Consider the following 20,996-nt stretch of genomic DNA (forward strand, 5'->3'; position numbering starts at 1 on the left):
CGCGACCATGCCACCGCACAGGAAATAAAACCAAAAAACTAAATGTCATCAGCAAAAAAGGCACGTTGGCACCTGGGTTGTGTGTGTATGTAGGTGTGTGTGTGTGTGTGTGTGTGTGTGTGTGTGTGTGTATGTGTATGTGTGCCGTCACACTGCAGGGCCACACTCGTAATACTGTAAGTGGGAGCAGCGAGGTATCCCCGGGGGTAAAGTGTCACCCGTCGAGTGACCCCCCCACGCCATCCGAGTCTCTAAGGTGAGGTATCATCCCACTCTGCCAGCCGTTTATGAAAAACACAAGCTGTAAACGCTATCCAGTCAAGCCTTCCGTGGACAGCGTCCTACAAACCTTAGAGAGGAGAAAAGAACCAGGACGCATGATGACGACGCCCACCCCCCCCACCCCCCCCCCTGTACGAGTTTTCATACGACGGCCGAAAAAGAAGAAACGGAAAGGCCCTTTGCTATTCTGGTCTGGCAGTAGACAGGCGGCGCGCGGCGGCCTCGTTGGCTCAGAAGTGCCGCGGGAACTCGCACTGTTCACAGCGGTTGAGGGCGGGATGGTTGAGGAAGGTGCAGGCGGTGCAGCTCCACTGCGTCCCCTCGTCCTCCTCCTGGTCTGCGATGGGCTTCACAATCTTACTGCCCGAGTCTGTGGAGAGGAGACGAAGAAGTGGGTCAGGACACGGAATGGGAAGAAGCAGTGCAATTGTCAAGCAAATTCTGAGCAAACCTATCAGGATTAGATAGTTCTATTTGTCATTTTTATGCACCACATAAAAACTAAATTGTGTTTCGTACATCCACTGGTCAAATGAGGGCTCCTTCACACTGGCTGCGTGGCGTGTCCGTTTTTATTTCGGCTCCCATGGTAACAGGTTAGAGCTTGCACACTGCCTGCGTGATACGCACGTCTCAGGTGCCGAAAACGTGTGCATGCTAGAAATAGAACCAACGCCTATTTTTCACACAACACGCAAGCGTGTTGGAAGCGTTTCCAGGCAAATTAGAATACAAAAAGATGTGTATATGTCATTTTGACAAATACATTTAATAAATGACATTTTGATGTTTGAAAGTCTCTAGGTTTTGACATAAATGCAGATATAAATGTCATTTAAAAAATAATAAATAATCGATTTTCAAATATTGCACCTGTCAATACAGAACGAAATATTCTGTAGCCTATTTTGCCGTCAATACTGCCGACGTTGTCTTTGCTGTAATCAGATCAACATACATTTATGTTTAACATGAAGCGTACTACTCCTTGAGTGCAGTAAATCAATGGGAAACATCCATGTGTTCAGACAAGGCTAGCAGCAGCAGCGCCGCGTCAGACACCTTTCTGGTGGGTAAAGACAGAAAACGCCACGCAGCTGACACGCAACAGAAACGCCACACTCATACCACGCAGCCAGTGTGCAGGAGGCCTAAGTCAGTGCAAGACAGAAGATGTTAACATTTTGAAATGTAGCAAAAAAGAAAAAAACTAGGGCTGTCAGCGTTAACGTGTTAATCGTGATGCGATTAAGGGCCGACGCGATGCGATTAATTTTTTTTAATCGCATTCCGGTATTTATTAATTTATTTTACACTTCACTCGGCTTTGCGTCGTGCCTAACAGGCTACTATTTTGACCCTTTGCAGCACCGTTACTTCTCATCAAGCTTCCACTTCCTCCTAACACATCCTGCTGCTGCAGGCTGCAGGCATGATGGAGAAAGACAGCAGCAATGAAATCCTGAATGGAGCTTTTTATTTTCCAAAACTCCCGGACAGCTCGTAGACAAGTCAAAGCCATATGCACGTTGTGTAAAGCCGAATTAAAATATCACCGCAGCACGTCAAGCTTGAGCTACCACCTACGAGCTAAGCATAGTAGTACAGTTAACATGATGCTAGCTGCTAGCATGCTACCCACTCAGGCAAAGCAGTATTTTGGAGAGTGCTACTTGCCGACCTGTGGATGAAACCAAATCCTAAAAAATGACTACAGCTCTTGCGAAACGGGTGGCAACTAACTGCAGACCTGTCAGCATCGTAGAGGACTCGGGTCTTAAAGACGTACTACGGTTGGCATGTTCTGACCCGTCTCGTTGCCGTCGAGGGGGACAGTAGTTTTCACGGATACACAGCCTGTACGACACGGAGAAAGCAGCCACACTGGAACTGCTGCAAGGTGCTGCAGACGCTGTCTCATTAACCGCTGATCACTGGACGTCAGTGAGGAATCAACATTATTTAGGAGTTACTAAACACCAGATTGACTCTAGTAAGGATAGGGATTTTTAGTTTTTTAGTTAGGTACTTGGAGGACAGAGTCACACATTTTTCTTTTTTTTACAGTAAATAAATAATTACAAATCTTAAAATCAAGTTTATAAAGTAACTTTCTTTGCATTCATTTGATTCCCAATCAAGATCCACTGGTAAGAATAGCTTTCGATTGTTAATATGTACTTAAAAACTGTTCTGAAATGCAAAATAATAGAATTTTAATCATGTGGTAAAATATGCGATTAATCGCGATTAACTATAGAACTTCAGCAATTAAAAAAATGTATCGTTTGACAGCCCTAAAAAGAAAAGAAATGTGAAACGGGTGCATTTCCATCAACCTACAGCGTAGTCAGAAGTCGGCACTACAGGCTACGCATGGCTGTAATCTGCCAATAAACAGAGTAAAATAAGTAGAGGTCGCTAACCGGAAACAAAACAAGTGGCCTTCGCCATCTAACTCATCTACGAGAGGTCTTTGGTTTTAATAGTTCTTTTACATCAGCTACTATTGGCCACGTTTCATGCTGTCAGGAGACGAAGCCACGTTATGGGAATACCCGAAAAGATGCCGACAGGAAACAGCTGATCAGTCCTGGGAGTTTAAATGTTCGTTACGTCAGAACTTACTCAGCAAGGTGTTTCCATATCCCATTTACAGCATCAGCTTTTTCTAAAGACTAAAAAAAAACACCTCAAGAGAGCGAGAAAACGTTTTCACACAACTGACATTTTATTAAATGTCGTTTCAATCCAGCTTTCTAATGCAAGACTTCAAAATGCATAAAAATATGTGAATGGGAACAGGACTAGCGTGTTTATCTGATTATGCTTGGCAGTGAAGGATTTCAAAACAACTTAAAACAGCGACGCGCCGTCTAGACAACATTATACTGAAAATACTAACATCTAGTGTGAAGTCAGAGCTGTAGGCCGCACGATAAACCTCAGAGGCTGTGTGATGATTAACAAGATAGACGATATTTGCTATACAAATACGTTTATTTCATTAACATTAATCTTTAGCATTTCTATTGTGAAATACTGGATAGTTTTACCTCTTCAGAACTCTAAATGCAGTTCATTTTAAATGGTCCCAAGCCAAAACAAACACTGTGCTAGGTGCTTCTGGATGGTGTTGTGTTGCTACAGAACATTTTAGTTTATAAAACACTTTAATGGTTTTATCAAAGCCTAAATACCGAGGGATGGCTATGGATTTCCAAATAATAAGCAAATAGCTTACACAGGGTATATACAATAATTAAAAGACCTGCTACATTAAGACGAGGGGTTTGAATTTCAAATCTAAAAACCAAGACGCTCGTTAAAGACCGTATGTATGGTTGATGATACAGGAAGGAGGAATGAAAGAAGAGGAGGAGAAGGACAGATATACCAACCGAGTGGGAGAGGAGGGGAAGGACCAGAGGAGGGCTCCATCATGAGCTCAGAGGTCACATTATATCTACATCCTCTCCTGTCTGGCCCAGGTATGATGGAGCCGAGCAGAGAGCAAGGGATGGATGGATGGATGGATGGATGGATGGATGAGAGGAAGGCGGTAAATGGATGGGTGAAGAAAGATTACGCAGCAGGTAGGGAGGAAGAAGAAAAGTGCAGAAATGAAGACATAAAACAGGGTTAAAACAATATTGGGGGTGGTTTGTAATGCAATGATTGACTACATCTAATCTATTATTAATGCATCCCTCATTTTGCAGAGATGTATTCACCACTGTGTATCTTACAGCTGTGAGCTTCATTTTTTCAGTAGAATCATAAGGGGGCAAAACAGCGAGTGCTAAAATGTCCATTATAGTCATAAAACACTGCTAATGTTGTTTGAAAGATTTTGGTATTGGTCTTTAACAACCTATATTGGTATAACCCTGATAAAAAAAAACATGAATGGAACAGAACGCCAACACAGAGAAAGAGGCAGGTGACAGACATCTGGCCGAAAAGAGGGACATAAGGTAGAATTTCCGGCAGCAACAGAGCAATCTCGGAAGTGGAAGGTCGTGGATATAGACTAGGGCCATACAGGTGCTTCTGCAGATGTTGGCCTGTTATCTAAACATGCAACACCACTGACAGTCACTTAAGCTAGTAAGTACAGTGTGAAAAAAATGACACCATGCAATAAATAAATGAATAAAAACCACATAAGGAAATATACAGTATATCATCTCTAGGACTGTAACAGGGGTCAATACTAACAAAGTGAATCCAATAGAAGAAGTCCAATAAAGTAAATCTAAGAATGGAAATGTCAATGGAATGAGGAATAACCAGACATGAGTAGGCCTGTCACGATAACAAATTTTGCTGGATGATAAATTGCCCCAGAAATTATTGCGATAAACGATAATATTGTCGTTTTCATCCAATATAATGATAATGGCATAATAATGCAGGTAAACCCATTTCAAAGATCAATACACTTTTATTTCTAAAGAATATTTAACACTGGAACTGGAAGACATAGGATAAGACACAATATGTCTTAGATCTCCTTCAGTATGTCGTCTTTCACGCTGTTAGCAAGTCCTACTGGCTGTCAAATGTTTGCAGCATTCTAGTGTTTGTGGATGACTACAGACTTTGTAACAACATTTAACACTAAATATTAAATTTCATATGAAGTATATTTAGACATTGCACATGCGATGTTTGTGCAAAATATAGCTTTCTGTTCAGCTCTTCAGTTTTGGCAAGCTGTCAGCTTGTGCTACTCTGCAAGTTAGACCGCATGGCTAGCAAACATATGTACACACACACACACACATACTTTCTGCACTCCATTGGCACTATGCTGTCAGCTTAGTATGACATTTGTGAGCTGTACACTCTGAACTGACACATGGCACAGCACACTGTCTGCACTCGATATTCTGTCAGCCATCTTTGGCTTTGGGCGTTAATGTTCTGTGCATTGTCTGGACACATGCAGCCACTTTTCCCGAAACCGCTACGACAAACAAGTCCACAGCGGGTGTATGTCGAGCCTGTCTCCACCGCCTCCACCTGCAGGTTGTCAACTGTATGGTTTTGGAATGAAAGAGAGAAAACAGGGGCGCCCGGTAACACTGCGAGTATAGCTCATATACCATCTTTGTTTTTTGACGGCGTCTTAACTGCAAAGTGCTGCAGGAAAACCCAACTGCTCCAACTCTCAACTAGCGTTTCTCTCTCGTTTCTCTGAGTCCCGCTCACATGGACCATAGGTGCTTCTGCAGAGGTTCCTCCTCGTTATGCTAAACATGAACACGACTGACAGTCACTGCTAGTCAGTCAGTTTGAAAGAGACACGATGAGAGAGACAAGTGAAAACAAACAAGCACGCAAAATGAGTAAATCATCTCTGACTGTACGGGGAGAAAATATTATCGAAAGCTCATTTTTATTGATCGTCCGATTAAAGTGATTTAGATTGACTATCGTGACAGGCCTAGACATGAGCATTCAACCTTTTCTAAACTTACCAATAGATAAAGTACCTTTGGGTTTGGGTGGGACAGGACCGAGGAATCCAATGTTGTCATAAAAATTATGGATTGCACTGGGATTAAAGTGTGGTCCTGTACATAGATGGAAAAAGAGTGGATTGAGCACATATACACACAATAAGATATATTGAAAGCATCACATGTTCAGAAAGGTAATCATTCATCACGTTTTGAATAGACTATAAAACAATAATGAATACATGCATTTACAAATACGTACTGTATACAACTTTTAAAAACCACACACTGTCCGATTTATCCACCAGAAACGTAAACAACTAATGATTGTCTATCCTGTAATATTATTAAAGCTGTGGCTTGGTGTGCCTCCCCGGGCCTTGGATCATATAACATTTCAGCTTTCGTTCCATAGCCATCACTACTGAATACTAACTACAAATAAACAATTAGAAAACTGACGGTTTTTGCCTAACATTAAATCCCAGGTACCACCAGGGCTGTGACGAGGGTTGGCTACCGGACCGAATGACAATTTTGTGCTTTCCTTCTTTCTTTCTTTTTTAAATATCAGTTCAGGCACTGTTTAGGAACCGGTATCGGGGGGGAGAACATTTATTTTTATTTCCAACCCTATCTGTGACAGGTACTATTCATTCATGTTAGCAGTCTCTGTCAGCAGTGGAGTGCTGCCAGGGGGGCAATAAATCCCTTGTTACCAACCAGCAACAGGATGCAATTCAGGAAGAAGTGGTAGTTAACAGCACAATGGCAGCACCTTAAGCGTGTGTGTAGAGAGGATGTGAGCAGCTGCAGAGCCTGGATCAAATCGGACTTCATCACTCAATTACTGAGTGTTACCTTTTATTATTATTATTATTATTATTATTCAACACAGACTTGTGTAAGTGGGATACTAGTTTAAGAATATTGAAGATTATATATTAGAGAAAGAGAGAGAACAGAATCATACCTCTTGTTTGAAGGAGATCAATTTCTTTGGTGAGGCAGTCAATGTCGATCTGCAGTAACCTGTTTTTGCATCGCAGCTGCTTCATTTCCTCAATCTGAAAAAGAGTGAGACAGGAAGGGATCAGCCGGTTAGCCATCCAGCCTCTCAGTCAGTGGGGCAGATCTGGGACCGTGTCAGAAGGAGAGCTGCTCCGCTCTCCAGAGCTGGCTCGCCTCGGGTAAACAAGGAACCAAGGAGCTACTGAGCTCGGCAACACCAGCCAATTAACCTCCCGCAGCCACGTCCCCCTCTGTTGACTCAACTGTAAGAGCCGACAAAAACAGCTGACTCGACCAAAAGCTTAGAGCGGCATTTGATCTGAACCCGAGGGGTTTCAACAAACTTACAGCTGCAGATCTTACATAAACATGAAGTAGTGCAGAAGATAAATGTGGAAAGTTCCCTTTGTTTTCTTTTGAGCTGTCACTTTCACCGTTTTAGCTGCAGAATGAACTGTGAAGTGAATCTGTGTGCTGTGTCAGTCTTTTTTGTCTGTTCAGCCTTCATCTGTTAGTAATAACCAGAAAAAAAAAAAAAACATTTGTTTGCCGTTATGAAGAACATCTCAGATAGCTGCTAATAAAATTCTATGAAACTTTTTTTTTTTTAATTGATTGATCTGCCGATGAAAGATGTTGGTTAGAGTTCCCTGACATTTTCCCGTTCAAATGTCCCCAGTTTTCTACATTCTGGCTGGTGTTAGCTGAAATATGACTATCAACTTATTAAACTAAACTACTGTTGTCAACAACAGATATCACAATTAAAGTAAAATTAGAATTGGGCGGCAGGAGGTCTCCTGGTTAAGATACAGTATACCATGTATAACTGCAACGTTTGAGTCAGTCTGGGGACCTTTGTGGCATTACATACCCCCATATGTCTTCTCTTGAACTGTCAATATCAACTTAAAGCAAGAAATAATCTCAAAATAAGTTCACAATGGACACATTTATGAAATCACGGAGCTTACAGAAGGAATTTGGGAGGCTGAGTTGGATCTCTCCAGCCGTCTCCTGGTCAGGTCGTTTTCCATCTCGTTGACCTCCTCTTTTAGCTCCTCCAGCTTCTTCTTCTTCAGCTCCAGCTCGTGCCATAGCCTCTCCATGCGGGCCTTCTGATGGACCAACAACGCTGGAGAAAACACACAGACAGTACTGTCATCACTGGGCTACATTCATTCACTAGTAAACAACATAATTTAGCATGATACACAATCAAAAGAATATTATATTAAGAAAGTCATGGAACTAAAAACTGCAGTTCAACATAAACACTGCTGATAATAATTACTGCTGTGGATATACAGTACTGAGCACAAGATAATCTCTGCATACACCAGTCAAACAAGTTTGGAGCCTAAAGGAGAGACAGGGGAACCGCATCAGATTCTTCCCCGTTTCATCACCTATTGTGGTAACACAAAGAGCTCATCAGGCGTATCCAGGTTAGCACACTGCTGCAGGCACATTCTGCAGCAGTCTTTAATACAGAACATTCACTGTGCACATGATCTGCTCAAGTCTCTACAGCATGTGTCCCATAATTCATTAAAGTTCCTGATTCTGTTGACAGGTTGTAACACCTCCTCCGCAGACATTCAATGACAAACAACTCTCTCTCCCGCTGCACACAAACACACACTTCACAGCTTATGGGAAGATGGTCTTCTGGTGATCACGTACCTGTTCTCCTGTCAAAATGTCCTCGAGCTAAACTGCTACCCACCTGCTTACTATGAGTCACAGTGTGAGAGGACGAACTAAAATGTGTCAACAGCCCAACACTCGTACAGCTGAAAGTAAACTGAACATGATGCACGTAATGTTACAGTGATTTTAGTTCAGCTATGGTGAGGCAAAAGGTACCTTCATTTTTTACCACGACGGATAATAGTCTCGGTGTTTGGCTCTTGGATTAACTCCACTATTTTATTTATTATGGGATAATGATGTTGTTTAGGCTAATCTTCCTACTTGGCAAACACATGATATCCCACTATTTTTGAATTTTCAAGTAAGCTGCAGTGTTTCCTGTGGAGAGAGAGGTTTGCTGTACTCCCCAGAGAGAGAGGGCAAGTGACAAACAGAGTGACGGCTGACTCATATGAGCGGGTTGAATGCACATCCGCAGGTGCACGTTATATGGTGTATGAAATCTCTGTATCCTCACTGTGCTGCATTTTTTTTAAACTATGATGAATCGCATCTCCTGCCCAGGTGTCCCTCTTCCTCTCTTCTTTACTTTTTAGCTGAGGCGGCAAATGTTCCCGGCAGAAACGCTAAGCTGTACAATAGATGACTGACTACGAAATCTTACACATGATTAGACAAAAGGGACACTTGCCCGCCGTCAAATTTCTCCTAAACTATCCACAAAATTAAGCTGACAAATGGGTCACACAGAGAACAACACTTAATTTTAGATCTGCAACACCTACTTTTAATTGTTGTTTTTATCAATTCAGGAGTTTAACAAGGCAACAAGTCACATCATTATGCAAAGGTTCACTGAAAGATCTGTTACACATCTAAATGACAATACCTTACATTCTAAAATGACATACTAAATTAATTATTTAAAAAAAATGATGTCTACATTTTGCTCACAAGATGTAGTCTGGCTGTGTATGGTTACTCACCCAGCAGAAATACTGGAAGAATCAAAAGGGCAATGTCTTATTATACCAGGTTTTATTTGATGCTTCCATCTTTTGAAGTGTGTATGTGGAGGGACTTAAGCATAGTCAGTGTGTTAGCTACAGTAGATGGTGGTCGGCACGCCCCCAGTTTGGAGAAGCAGGCAGGAGTACCGACACAGAAGCTAAGCTAATGTTCTGCTGTGAATGGGGGCAGCAGCTTAACACATTTTAGACACCTTAAAACATCTATATCAATTTAAGTGGATGCTTTATTTAGATTATTTTCACTGCTTTCCCTAGCTGTCAGACGGCCCTTTACGACAGGGAACTGAAGCAGTTATCGCTGCTCTCTTCAAGGCCACCAGACTCCTTTGACAAAAACAGTAATTTTACCTCACAGAACACGATGGTTGCTGGTCTACCGCTGGCTCGATCAGTTAGTTAGTTAGTTAGTGTTATTGTGTGACTTTGGTCAATCTGAACTAACCTTTTAAAACACCGGTCACATAGTAACACAAACAAACTAACCAATCGAGGCAGCGGTAGACAAGTACCTCCTGTGTTCTGTGAGGTAAAATTACAGTCATTTTTCCAAAAGGAGCCTGGTGGCTTTGAAGAGTGTAGATAACGGCTTCAGTTCCCCCCGCCTAAACTAAAAACAGGGCTGTCTGACGGCAAGGATAAAGCAGTGAAAATATTCTAAATATAGCATACTTTTTTTTTTTTTTTAGGTGGTCCTTTTTTTTTTTAGGTGTCTCAAAATATATTTAGCTGCTGCTGCCCCCGTCCACAGCCGTACATTGCTTAGCTTCAATGTCGGTACTAATGTCGGGGCGTGCCAACCGCCATCTACTGTAGCCAATACACCGACTTTGGATAAGTACCTCATACAACGACACTTTAAAATTCAGTTCTTCAGTTCTGGTGTGAATGCTTAATGTTTAATTAAGTTAGTTGTGTGGTGAGGTGTGTCTTTATCAGGTACAGTTTTGGTGCGAATATACATGTTTTAAAGCCAAGCAGATAAAGTCGGAGGGAAAGTGGGCTGATGAGGGTCAGTAGAGGCAGCATGCCTGGTGTGAAGCCCCGTTTAGTGGTAGTCACCGCAGTGCAGGAGCCACAGCCAGTGACTCACACGTAATACAGTCAAAAGCCCAAAAAAGGAAACAGCGGTGTGCTCTGACACGTTTGACTCACACTACACAATCCACCAGTCTCAGGGGTCGTCGGAGCAAACACTGAATTTAGTGTGGAGGACTCACACTACCGTCATCCTACCGGCCCTCACTGAGCCAGTCACCTTGTATCTACAGTACCTCATGGAGATTGACATGCAGAGCAGCACAGTTTGGCTAAAGAAATACATTACAGTCAATGTTATGTTAAGAGTCTTTTAAAATCACACAGTATACTTTATAGTAAAATTATATTCTTGGCAGGAAGCGATGGAAAAAGACCTCATCTGGCTATCACCAGTCATTAGTCTGGGGAGTCTGCTCTGTATTTCTTACTGCACAAGAGGCGTGATCAACGGGCATAGTTCAAATGATTCTGTACGCAATTGGATAGTCCTTCAACCAATCAGACCAACGATCCGGGTGACGTACTTCGCAACGGGTTGCTGCGCTTCGGTGGCCGCCATGTTGAATGTAAACAAAAGGCTGCTTGCCGTCGCTTCTCTATCGCCATCGTGTAAAACCTGGCAATAGCGCCCCAGGTTGATAAGCCAGTTTGTGATTGGTCCCCGCAGATTTGTAACGGAAGCAGGATAGAAAAATGTACAGGCTTCCAGCCTGAGCTGCAGGGCGAAATCAAATCGCCGGCAGATCGGGCTGGGCTTACCCAGTCTAATTTAGACCCACTGCTGGTTGTAAAAGACCTGCATACTATCTCATCAACCTCATAGTTAACATCGGTCTGACAACTGGTCTTATTGCCTTCTCGCCATCACTGTGCACCCTTTAGCCATCAGAGGCCTACTTGAGTCACAGTGTAAACCATTTCTGGACAAGTCTGTCCGTTTGTCCGAGCTGTGGGCGGTATTCTAAAGTATGTATGCATGAGAGCAGATCGGTGAAAATAGCTTCAAGAAATTGGCCAACAGTACTTTGTACTATTGTGATTGTAGTATTGTAATTACTTATTTTTTTAATATAATATACCATTGAGAAAGAACTCATGAATACTTTAAAGACCGGGATTATGATCAAAGTGATGATACTCAGCATTGCTCACCTTGTGTGTAAGCTGCATCGTCAGAGCCCATACTGAGTCTGCGAGGCTCACTCGGTCTCTCCTTATGTGGTGACAGCGGGTCTGAGAGATGGAGGGGGTCTGGCTCCACATAGTGGTGGTCTGAGGGTAGGCTGAGGAGGTTTTTGGGATCAAAAGTAGGGGACACGACTCCGGGGGACACAGCTGGGGGCTTATTGGGGGACACCGTGATTTTAAAAGTGTATTTGGTGTTGGGCTGAGTCACCACCACACGTGGGGAAGAAGCTGTGCCTCCCCCTCCTAAAGAGGCACGGGACTTAGGTGGATGGTGGTGGATGTAGGCGGGGCCCATGCTCACTTGGCCCCCCATGTTCCTGGCCCCTGAGGACCCCTGTAAAGGAGGGTTGGCTGAGATGTAGACTGTGGGAGGGTTCCTTCCCCCACTGTCATCGCTGGAGGCATTGGCCGAAATGTAAAACTTAGGTTGGGAGCGGGAGCCGGCTGAGGCCACGACAGCCTCCTCAGAGGGAGCGGTAGCAGCAGTAGGCGGGCTGGCAGAGATGTAAACAGTGGGCTGGCTGCGGCTCAGACCTGGGCCTCCGATGGAGAGGGGGGTGGTGGGGACAGTAGCCACCCCAGTTGAAGAGGAGGAAGAGGCAGGGCAGGAGGAGGAGGTGGAGGAGGACCGGGGCCCACTGCTCGTCCGCAACACGGCAGTTGTGGTTGTGGAGTTGCTCCTCTGAGGAGATTCAAGTTTGATCTCTATCTGATTCTTCCGTGGGCCAGTGGAGATGTTCTGGATGTTGTACTGGCTGATGGTAGACAGGGAGGTGGGCATGACAGAGGAGGAGGAGGAGGAAGAAGAGCATGAGGAGACACCGGAGGACGAGGCCTGGCTTCCAGTGGGAAGAATGGAGGGCGCCTGGGGATTTGTGGGGGAGCTGATTGGCATGTAGACGTGAGAGGTCTGGTGGCCCTGGGTCTGGTGCTGTGAGGTATGTGAGGAGGAGGCGTGCTGAGGGCCGGACCAGGAGCCGGACATGGAGGAGGGGTGTGAAATCTGGTAGATCTGCTGCTGGGGCTGGGAGGTGGGGCTGTACTGGGCCCTGCCTCCCTGCTGCTGGTTCTGCCGGGTCGTACCAGACTGGCTAACATAGGGCCTGATGTAAATAGAGTTACCCTGTGGACTGCTGAGGCCCGATTGTGGACCGCCGTGTATGTGCAAAGAAGTGGGAGTGTTGCGGCCTTTCTGCGGGGCTAGCGTCACGGTAATGGGGTTGAAGCGTGGCGTCTGCTGGACACCCATAGATGCTCCTTTGACACCCAGAGGGTAGAGTCCAAGGTGCTGTGGAGGCTTCGGTTTGCTTGTGGGCTCCATCACACCAGACACATTGATGCTGGAGGGCAACTGCACTGGGGCTGACTGGGGCTCCTGCTGAAAGAAGTCACTGTTGGGGGCCTGGCCTGTCTGGAGGGGCCCGTCACTCAGGCTGTGGGCCAGAGTGCGACTGCCGTTCATTCTCAGGCCGTCCCGGCCCGGGGCCACATGCACATTCTGAGACTGCAGGCCCAGGTTCAGCTGGGTCATGTGATTACGAAGCCTGATGAAGCTAGGGTCGTCAGAGAAGCCGAGGTTTCCTTCTTCACTGTACAGGTAGCCCGGACTGACCTGGGACAAGTATTCACAGCAGGCGTCTAAATTGTTGTTGTTCTGAAGAAAATAGAGAGGAAATACACTTATTATGCAACATCAGTGTTTCAAATGAGAAGATGTAACATTTTATACAATACCATCAAATTATAACATTCTTAACTGGCTTGCTATATTGTACGTTTGCAACTCCTACCAAAGACACATACAGTTTTGTCTATATTATTAAGGTATAGGAAACACACCAGCTAAATGTAAGGCCCGGCTCATCTGTAACAGTAAGACACAGAGGTACAGTCAATCAAATCACACAGGCTGACATAAAACAATACACTGAGGGCCAGATGTACGTACATTTGCGAATGTAGCGTTATCAGCGCCACGTCCAACCCGCAGAAAGCGCACGCTGCGATACTTCAGCTTACGTCGTATTTACCAACCCTGCAGTTCATCGGGTAATCAGCGCCTTTCTCCGCCCACTATACCGTAAATGGTGCTGTAGCAAGGCGTTAAGTACTGGTGCTACGATACGGCTGAGTGCAGACTGCGATATCCCCACTGCTGATGCTATGACTGTTTGAAATGATCCTGATGCCAATTTTTGTAATGTAGCGAGGAGTTTAACAACTGCTGGAATGGAACGTGAACGCTGAGTCGGAGATTCAACGTCATCTTTGATTTCTTCCAGTAACTGTAATATTGCATGGCTGCTTAAGCTGTACCGCTTAATGATCAAGTGAAAAAGTGTGATCCTTTCAGCTCGTCTCCTTGGCCTACGTCTTTGTCTTGCTCGGATTACTGCTGCCATTTCACCAGGAGTCATATGCCAGGAAACCCGCTCGCGGCTGGTTTACACCTGCTTTTAAGAGGTTATATTTGTACATACCGCGGAATACATAATTATGCGCACTTTACGCTTCCCCTCCCATCTCTTTATGGGACACTCCCACTTTTCCCTTTACCCTCCCGCGAATGCATATGCATGACACGGAAAAGCGCAATTTGCCATTTTCAGTTCCCGCGACAGGCAGTCTGCGCTTTTACCTCAGTGCGGCCTGTTTGGACATACCTCGCCATGCTTTTGCGCACACGTTGCAAAACAAATACGCCTGAAGTGGGCCGAAAAGCGTAAGTACATCTGGCCCTCGATGTTGATTTACATCTAATTTATAATTTTTCCTCAGATCATTCCTGGCACTTCCCTCTCATGATTGTATTATTTGTTATCTGTCTGTGTATTAACTGCAGTCCTTCAGGTAGTAATATTGTTGGACAATGCTTAGCAGCTGAGCCCAGGCTGAGACTGAAAAAATCCAACTCAACAGTTTATTGTTATTAATGAATTGTGACCAGGATATTAGCGGGATATTGTTGAAAAAAAACTAAACTATGCAATAGTTTCTAAACACTTGCTGCGTATTACTTATCGACCACAATGTACCGTGTATATATGAAGTAAGGATAATTTATCAGTCTGGCTTTACTTTGCAGAAATCAGCTTTTGTGGTGTCAGACGTTTGAACTTGCCCACCTGCAGAACACACTGGGAGACAACACCCTCTGGGACTTCAGGGAACTTCTGGCGCAGGTCATGCAAAACCTGAATGTCAATCTGGTGGCTTCCCTGGGCCATTCGTATGTTGCCAGGTCAGGACTGCTTGTTCTGTTCAGCGCACTGGGGCGTCAGTCGTGGCAGCAAACCGACTTCATCTTGAACATCTTCTAAATTCAAACAAAGAAAAAAAAGGAAAACATCTGATGAGAAATCAGATGTTTGACTCCCAATATGACTTTTGTAAAAACAACATGCACACAAAATCCAGTCTTTACACTATGAGATGGAGAAGTCTATGTTTTGTTATTATTCTACGAAAAAGTAAACATGTCCAAGTGACAGGGACGGAGCCAATGTGTCAACTGCAAGTCCCCTACTGCAAGACATCAATGCCTGAGAATAGATGGCATTCGTTTAAGAAGCCCTTCTCCACACGGAGCTCCTTAATAAAAAAGAGTAGCAGATGAAGGAAACCTCCTCTGACTGACTACCGTGAAAAACAGCCTTTCCAACTGATCTTAACATCAACATTCACTTATTAAGGACAGAAGGAGGGCAAACAGTAGTCTGGTCTGGAGGAAAATCTCCACATAAAGTTCTCTTAAGCTCCAACGAAAGGCAGCTCTGCAGAACAGTTGATTCCCGAGAATCGCTGCTTTCTTTCTGACACTGCAGCACAAAGACAGAGCTGCAGGGCTATGAACTGTGTTTGCCCCTTAACCAGAGAAAAGGCTTTTCCAAAGGGCCTAACGGCAAACTTTCTTACACATACAGTGGAACTAAAAACCGTGGGGCTGTGTGGACTTGTGTGCAGCATTTTCCTTAGTGCTCTTGAGCTCCATATTGGCAGTAAAGATGCTGGTGCTGGCTTCTATTGCTACAACAGCTTCTGAACGAATCACAGTTAAACTGCTATTGGGAGAACTGCACACAAGAGAATATGCATAAAATAGGATACAGTCAAACTGCATGCTCACATGAACTCTCCAAACTTCACAGTTAAGAATTGGGAATAATTTACAGCTCATACAACTATAATAAAACCTATCCCTTTCAAGTAGGGCTGGGCAATATATCAATATTATATATCGATATCGATATGTAAGGGTTAGATATCGTCTTCAATTTTGGATATCGTAATATCGGGTTGTCTTTTCCTGGTTTTAAAGGCTGCATTACAGTAAAGTGATGTCATTTTCTGAACTTACCAGACTGTTGTAGCTGTTCTATTATTTGCCTTTACCCACTTAGTCATTATATCCACATTACTGATGATTATTTATCAAAAATCTCATTGTGTGCATATTTTGTGAAAGCACCAATTGTCAACCCTACAATATCGATATCGAGGTATTTGGTCAAAATTATCGGGATATTTGATTTTCTCCGTATCGCCCAGCTCTACTTTCAAGCTCTATTTTTTATGATTTAATGGATATGGTTGTGCCGCAACGGGGCGGTTGCTAGCATAATGTCACACGAAAAGGGTTACTTGAGCCATGTCTAACTGCCCCCTCATCCCCTTTCAGATAGGAACAACAACTTAGGAGCTCAGAGTGGTGTGAATGGTTTAAGACTGGTTTTTCAACCAGAGTTTAATGCAGGACTGACTCATCTTTTCCAACCAGAAATCAGCAAATAATCATTTCTTCTTCTTCGTCTTTCATCAGCTGCTTAACATGCAACATCTACAAGCCTAAAGGGTGTTAACTGATATACCTATGCTTTATGCCGAGAGGTGTTTCTTATATTTAGTAGGGCTGGGAGGATATGCTTTTGTCCCGATTCAATTCTTTCCCGAGACATAGGTGCCGATTGAATTTGTGTTGCGATTCAGTTGTATTGAGTATTGCAATTTTTTGCTTTTCCTTCTTTAACAAAAACAAAAGTTGAATAATACACTTCTAGAGACAATATATCATGAGACATTTCTAAAAACTAATTGTTTTTCTAAAAAGAATGCACATCACATGTCGGCCAGTCAGTCAGTCAGATACAATGTAGTCGCCATCGGCGGGACCGTATAAACGGAAAACATTTAGGTTGGTTAAAAAAAAATTAAAAAAAATGAATTACAAAATTATTGATTTGGGGGGGAAAAAATCCATTTTAAAAATCTTCACCAAAAAAAATCATGATACATACATGAATCGATTTTTTTCCCCATCCCTAATATTTAGTCTACCCTACAAAATATTAGGAACACCTATCAGCGTACCTTGGAATACAGTTCAACAGCACCACAATATACAGTCTACAAAATGACAAATAGCCTCTCTAAAACGGAACATTATAACCTTCATGACGGAGGATTTTTGCAGGGCTGATGTACTAGACTGCATTTGTTTTACCTAGGTGTTCCCTAATAAACATTATAAAACATTAATAAACAATGCATGTTTCAAATGTTGGCTGTGAGAAAGATGAGTGTCTGGTAGCTGTTCACCGACAATTGTGCTTGACTGTTTCCTATCCACAGTCTACGCATAAGCTCCACTCATACCTGGGAGCTGGCCAAGACAACCACACTATTTTACTACTAGCCACCGTGCAACTTCACTACAGCAGGCAAGGCTTTGCTCAAGACACGACTTGCCTTGCAGTTCACTCGTTGGACCCAGGTTTTACAAAGCTAGTCCAGGGATTCGATCTGGCACACCCTCAGGTGCAAGTTCACTTCTCCAACCATTACCCGACTACGTTAAGGGACGAGAAATACAGACAAAAGTGACGTGGAACAGAACAGTCATGAGAACTTAAAAGTGTTAAGTGCATGACAGCCATGTCTTGTGTTATCCCACACTTTTCTTCTAACCGCACTCTTTCGAAACATCTTCCTGTGGGAGGTTCAGATGTGCCATTCAAAACATTGTGACACATGAAGCACGCCCTGTTCTCCTCTAGGGTGATCAATGTACAGTAGTGTGATGCAGGGAGAAGGAACACGTGAGAAGCCTCTTTACAAGAATCTTAATACATCAGAGGACGTGAATATTGAGGCCTGAAATAACACTTGAACACATGTATTTAATGACGAGGAAAACTCAAGAGTGTGCTTCAAATCACACTGGCCTCTTATTTCTGCCAAGTAGACAAAGTATTTATCTGAGCCGCTGTGCTTCTGTCTTATCTCAGCTATGAGGATGTGTAATGCCATAACTGAAAGGTTGTAAATTGGCTTTGCAAAACATCTCCATGCAGCTGATAACAGAAGGAGGAGCCATTTGGCTATTGTCAATAGGAGTATGCCAGCTGGAAGGAGAGGCTAAAACTCAGAGAGAGGGTCCTGAGCTACTAAGGAGGTAACTGATTGGAAAAAGCTTGTTCAACCACATTCTGAGATACTATTAAGCCCCATGTGAAACAGAGAACCTATCAACATCTAAATCTGGATCAGAATCTTGCAATACAAGGAAATGTAAAGTCTGGCAAGTACACCATTAGACTGTGGGACAAAAAGATGTAAACCAGAGGAGAATGGTCATATCTCACATGACATGTTTAAACAGTCCCTCCAGGAATTTGCGATGTCACGATCGCAACAATTCACGCAAATTCAACCAATCAGCGTGAATTCGGTACCACCGCAACTTTACCGCAAAGTTGACCAATAACCAGAGTTTCCCGCGACTTCAACCAATCCCAGCAGTCCCACGTGCCAGACTTTGCGTCAGTATGTGACGCTGAGAGCCACTGACCAAGCGGGAGTGAGAACGGGTTGAGCAAACTCACGTACGTCGCCGATGACATTTAGTTCCGTTTCTGATATGAAGACGAGACGTGTGTGACTCGAACATCTCACATTTACCAACAAAACGTACAGCGAAAGACACAACATGCACAACATTTCAGACCGTCCTGCCAACCTGTATACATTTTAACATCAACGTACGCTGCGTTTTTTTTCACTCTAAAGCCGCTGAAAGCTGCTGCCGTTTCAATCACACACACAAACACACACACACGACATGAGACGTACACAATGACCTAAATTGAGGACAGCTACTGTGCACTGTGTCCCAGGCCAGAACAGGAAATGAATGTAAGATCAACAAGCCGCTGACACATATGTTCAAATTCATAATAATTTGTTGTCTTAAATCCACCAGCCATTTTCATATTATACCAACATTTGCAGCATCCTGAGCCTTTTTTGGTAAGGTTCCTAGGAAATCTCAGCCCAGAGTAGTTTTATTCTCCCCAAAACAAGTTTCCTTTTAAGAATTATACCCAATATACTATATATATATATATATTTTTTTTTTTTGGCAATTTTCTCTGTTTCTCTCAACTTCACTGCAACAAAAATACATGAGACTAGGGGTGGGAAAAATAATCGATTCTTAGAAGCATCGCGATTCTCTCTAAAACGATTTGATTATTGATTCTGATAAGTTAATAATCGATTTCTCTTTAAATGTGTTGATTTTTATTTAAAAGTTACTGTCTCCAGACGAGTACAAATCAGAAAACAGAGTGACTGAAAGAGGACGGGATAGTTTAACAACTTAGAGTTTAGGCAAGAGTGCAGAAAAAAAAACACACACAAAAATGGCCAAAAGGAAAAAAATAATTACATTTTGTATATATACACATGATCTAATAAGACATACATAAAATAATTAGGCAAAACATATAAGCCGTTGATCTACTTTATCACATGACATCTGACCACCTCATGTTTCATGTTGTAAGAAGCCAATTCTCCACCTTTAAACATGACTGGGCCTCTGACATGGAAGATTACTGGGAGAGAAGGGGACTCTAATGAGCATGTTTAAGGCTTCAGCATGGAAGGACTACACAATAAAACCTTAGTAGACAAAACATTTCATTAAAACTTGTGTGTGACAAATAGAATCTAGCTGCTTTGTCTAGGAAGTGATCAGCAAACTGAGTAGCAAACTCAGATTTCCATGTATATTTTTAAAAATCACGCATGGAAATGTACATTAAAAAAATCATTGCATCGAGATGCATCTATAAATCGGTTTAGAATCGAATCGTTGGCCTCTGAGTTGGAATCAAATCGGATCGTGAGGTGCCAATCGATTCCCACCCCTACAAAAGACATCGCAACTTTTATCGCAATTTTTTACAAAAGCTCCAGCAAAATCAGGCATCTCGCGTCGCAACGATCTCAAAAAAAAAAGGGCCGCGAAATCCTGGAGGGACTGGTTTAAAGCATCTTCCATCTCCTCCAGCAAATTAAGTCTACAGGAAATGAGGCCCTTAAAGTACTCAACTTCACACACCACTTTTGGAGCCTAATACGTTATCAGTTTACATGTACCTGTTTAAATTACAGGTAGAGATGAGACATCACCACACATAGCCAGAGAACAACAGTCCACCATTCAGGCTCTGCTCAGGAAGCTGGGCAGCTCAACCATTGTGGGAAAGGAAACTCACTACTTGGCGGGTGAGCCAGTTACAGGTCAACAGTGTGGTTAGATTGTTTCCTGGCTTCAAAAACAAAAAAGGTCCACACCTCTTCACTGTGCGTAATTATAGGCCTGCAGCCGGTCCATGTGTAGGGGTGGCTCCAAGTGGGGCAGATTAGTCCTTGCTGTCCCTGGAGGAGCTGGTGGAACAGGGCCTGAGGCAGCGCGTCGCTGCAAGCAGAGATAGAGACAAAGCTTTCTATTGCTGAGGCAGTTATTCACCATGCCAAAGCATTGACCCACAGTCCCACTCTCATTTCTGGAAGTAGCAGGCCTGCCATGCTCCATCAATGGGCTTATTCACTCTGCCAGAGTGAATGCACCTAAAAACGTCCAAATCAATTAAAGCCTAAATAAAATGTATAAATAATCAACAGGAGCCTTTGGCAGAAGTATCAGCCCAGCACCTGGTGCTGTGGCCACAGTGATAGCCCACACAACACTAGCTGGGGTAAACAAAGGGGCTACACATTACTGGGGACAAACCACACACACACACACACACACACACACACACACACACACACACACACACACACACACACACACACAAACAAAATGTCATGCCATTCTCTCTTCAGCATGCAAAGACTAGATGCTCCGATCATGATTGTTTGGGACAGTACAGATCTTGTCAAACCGAATCTTCCAACAGATTCGCGGAAATGGTAGTTCAAATATGAGCAGCATTGATCAACATGGTGGAAACAGTCAGGGTCCCATCTGAGC

The 20,996-nt window shown here is 43.5% G+C and overlaps 1 protein-coding gene across 5 annotated transcripts in view; it reads right to left on the minus strand.

The window, feature by feature from the left end:
* Positions 1-384: 384 nt before the first annotated feature.
* The window catches only part of tab2 (TGF-beta activated kinase 1 (MAP3K7) binding protein 2), a 49,337-nt gene continuing 28,725 nt past the window's right edge, over positions 385-20,996 (minus strand). Inside the window, exons 2-8 of one of the 5 annotated variants that reach the window (XM_078274126.1) lie at positions 14,800-14,987; positions 11,639-13,328; positions 7,736-7,896; positions 6,724-6,817; positions 5,769-5,864; positions 3,684-3,764; positions 385-652 (exon numbers count right to left, since the gene is read on the minus strand). In XM_078274126.1, coding sequence (XP_078130252.1) covers positions 513-652; positions 3,684-3,764; positions 5,769-5,864; positions 6,724-6,817; positions 7,736-7,896; positions 11,639-13,328; positions 14,800-14,901 — 2,364 coding nt within the window. In that variant the 5' untranslated portion in view covers positions 14,902-14,987 and the 3' untranslated portion in view covers positions 385-512. Of the gene's footprint in view, positions 653-3,683; positions 3,765-5,768; positions 5,865-6,723; positions 6,818-7,735; positions 7,897-11,638; positions 13,329-14,799; positions 14,991-20,996 lie in introns of all 5 variants that reach the window. The other 4 variants (XM_078274127.1, XM_078274125.1, XM_078274129.1 and 1 more) reach the window with 4 other exon arrangements.

Source organism: Sander vitreus, chromosome 18 (assembly GCF_031162955.1).
Source record: "Sander vitreus isolate 19-12246 chromosome 18, sanVit1, whole genome shotgun sequence".
NCBI lineage: Eukaryota > Metazoa > Chordata > Actinopteri > Perciformes > Percidae > Sander > Sander vitreus.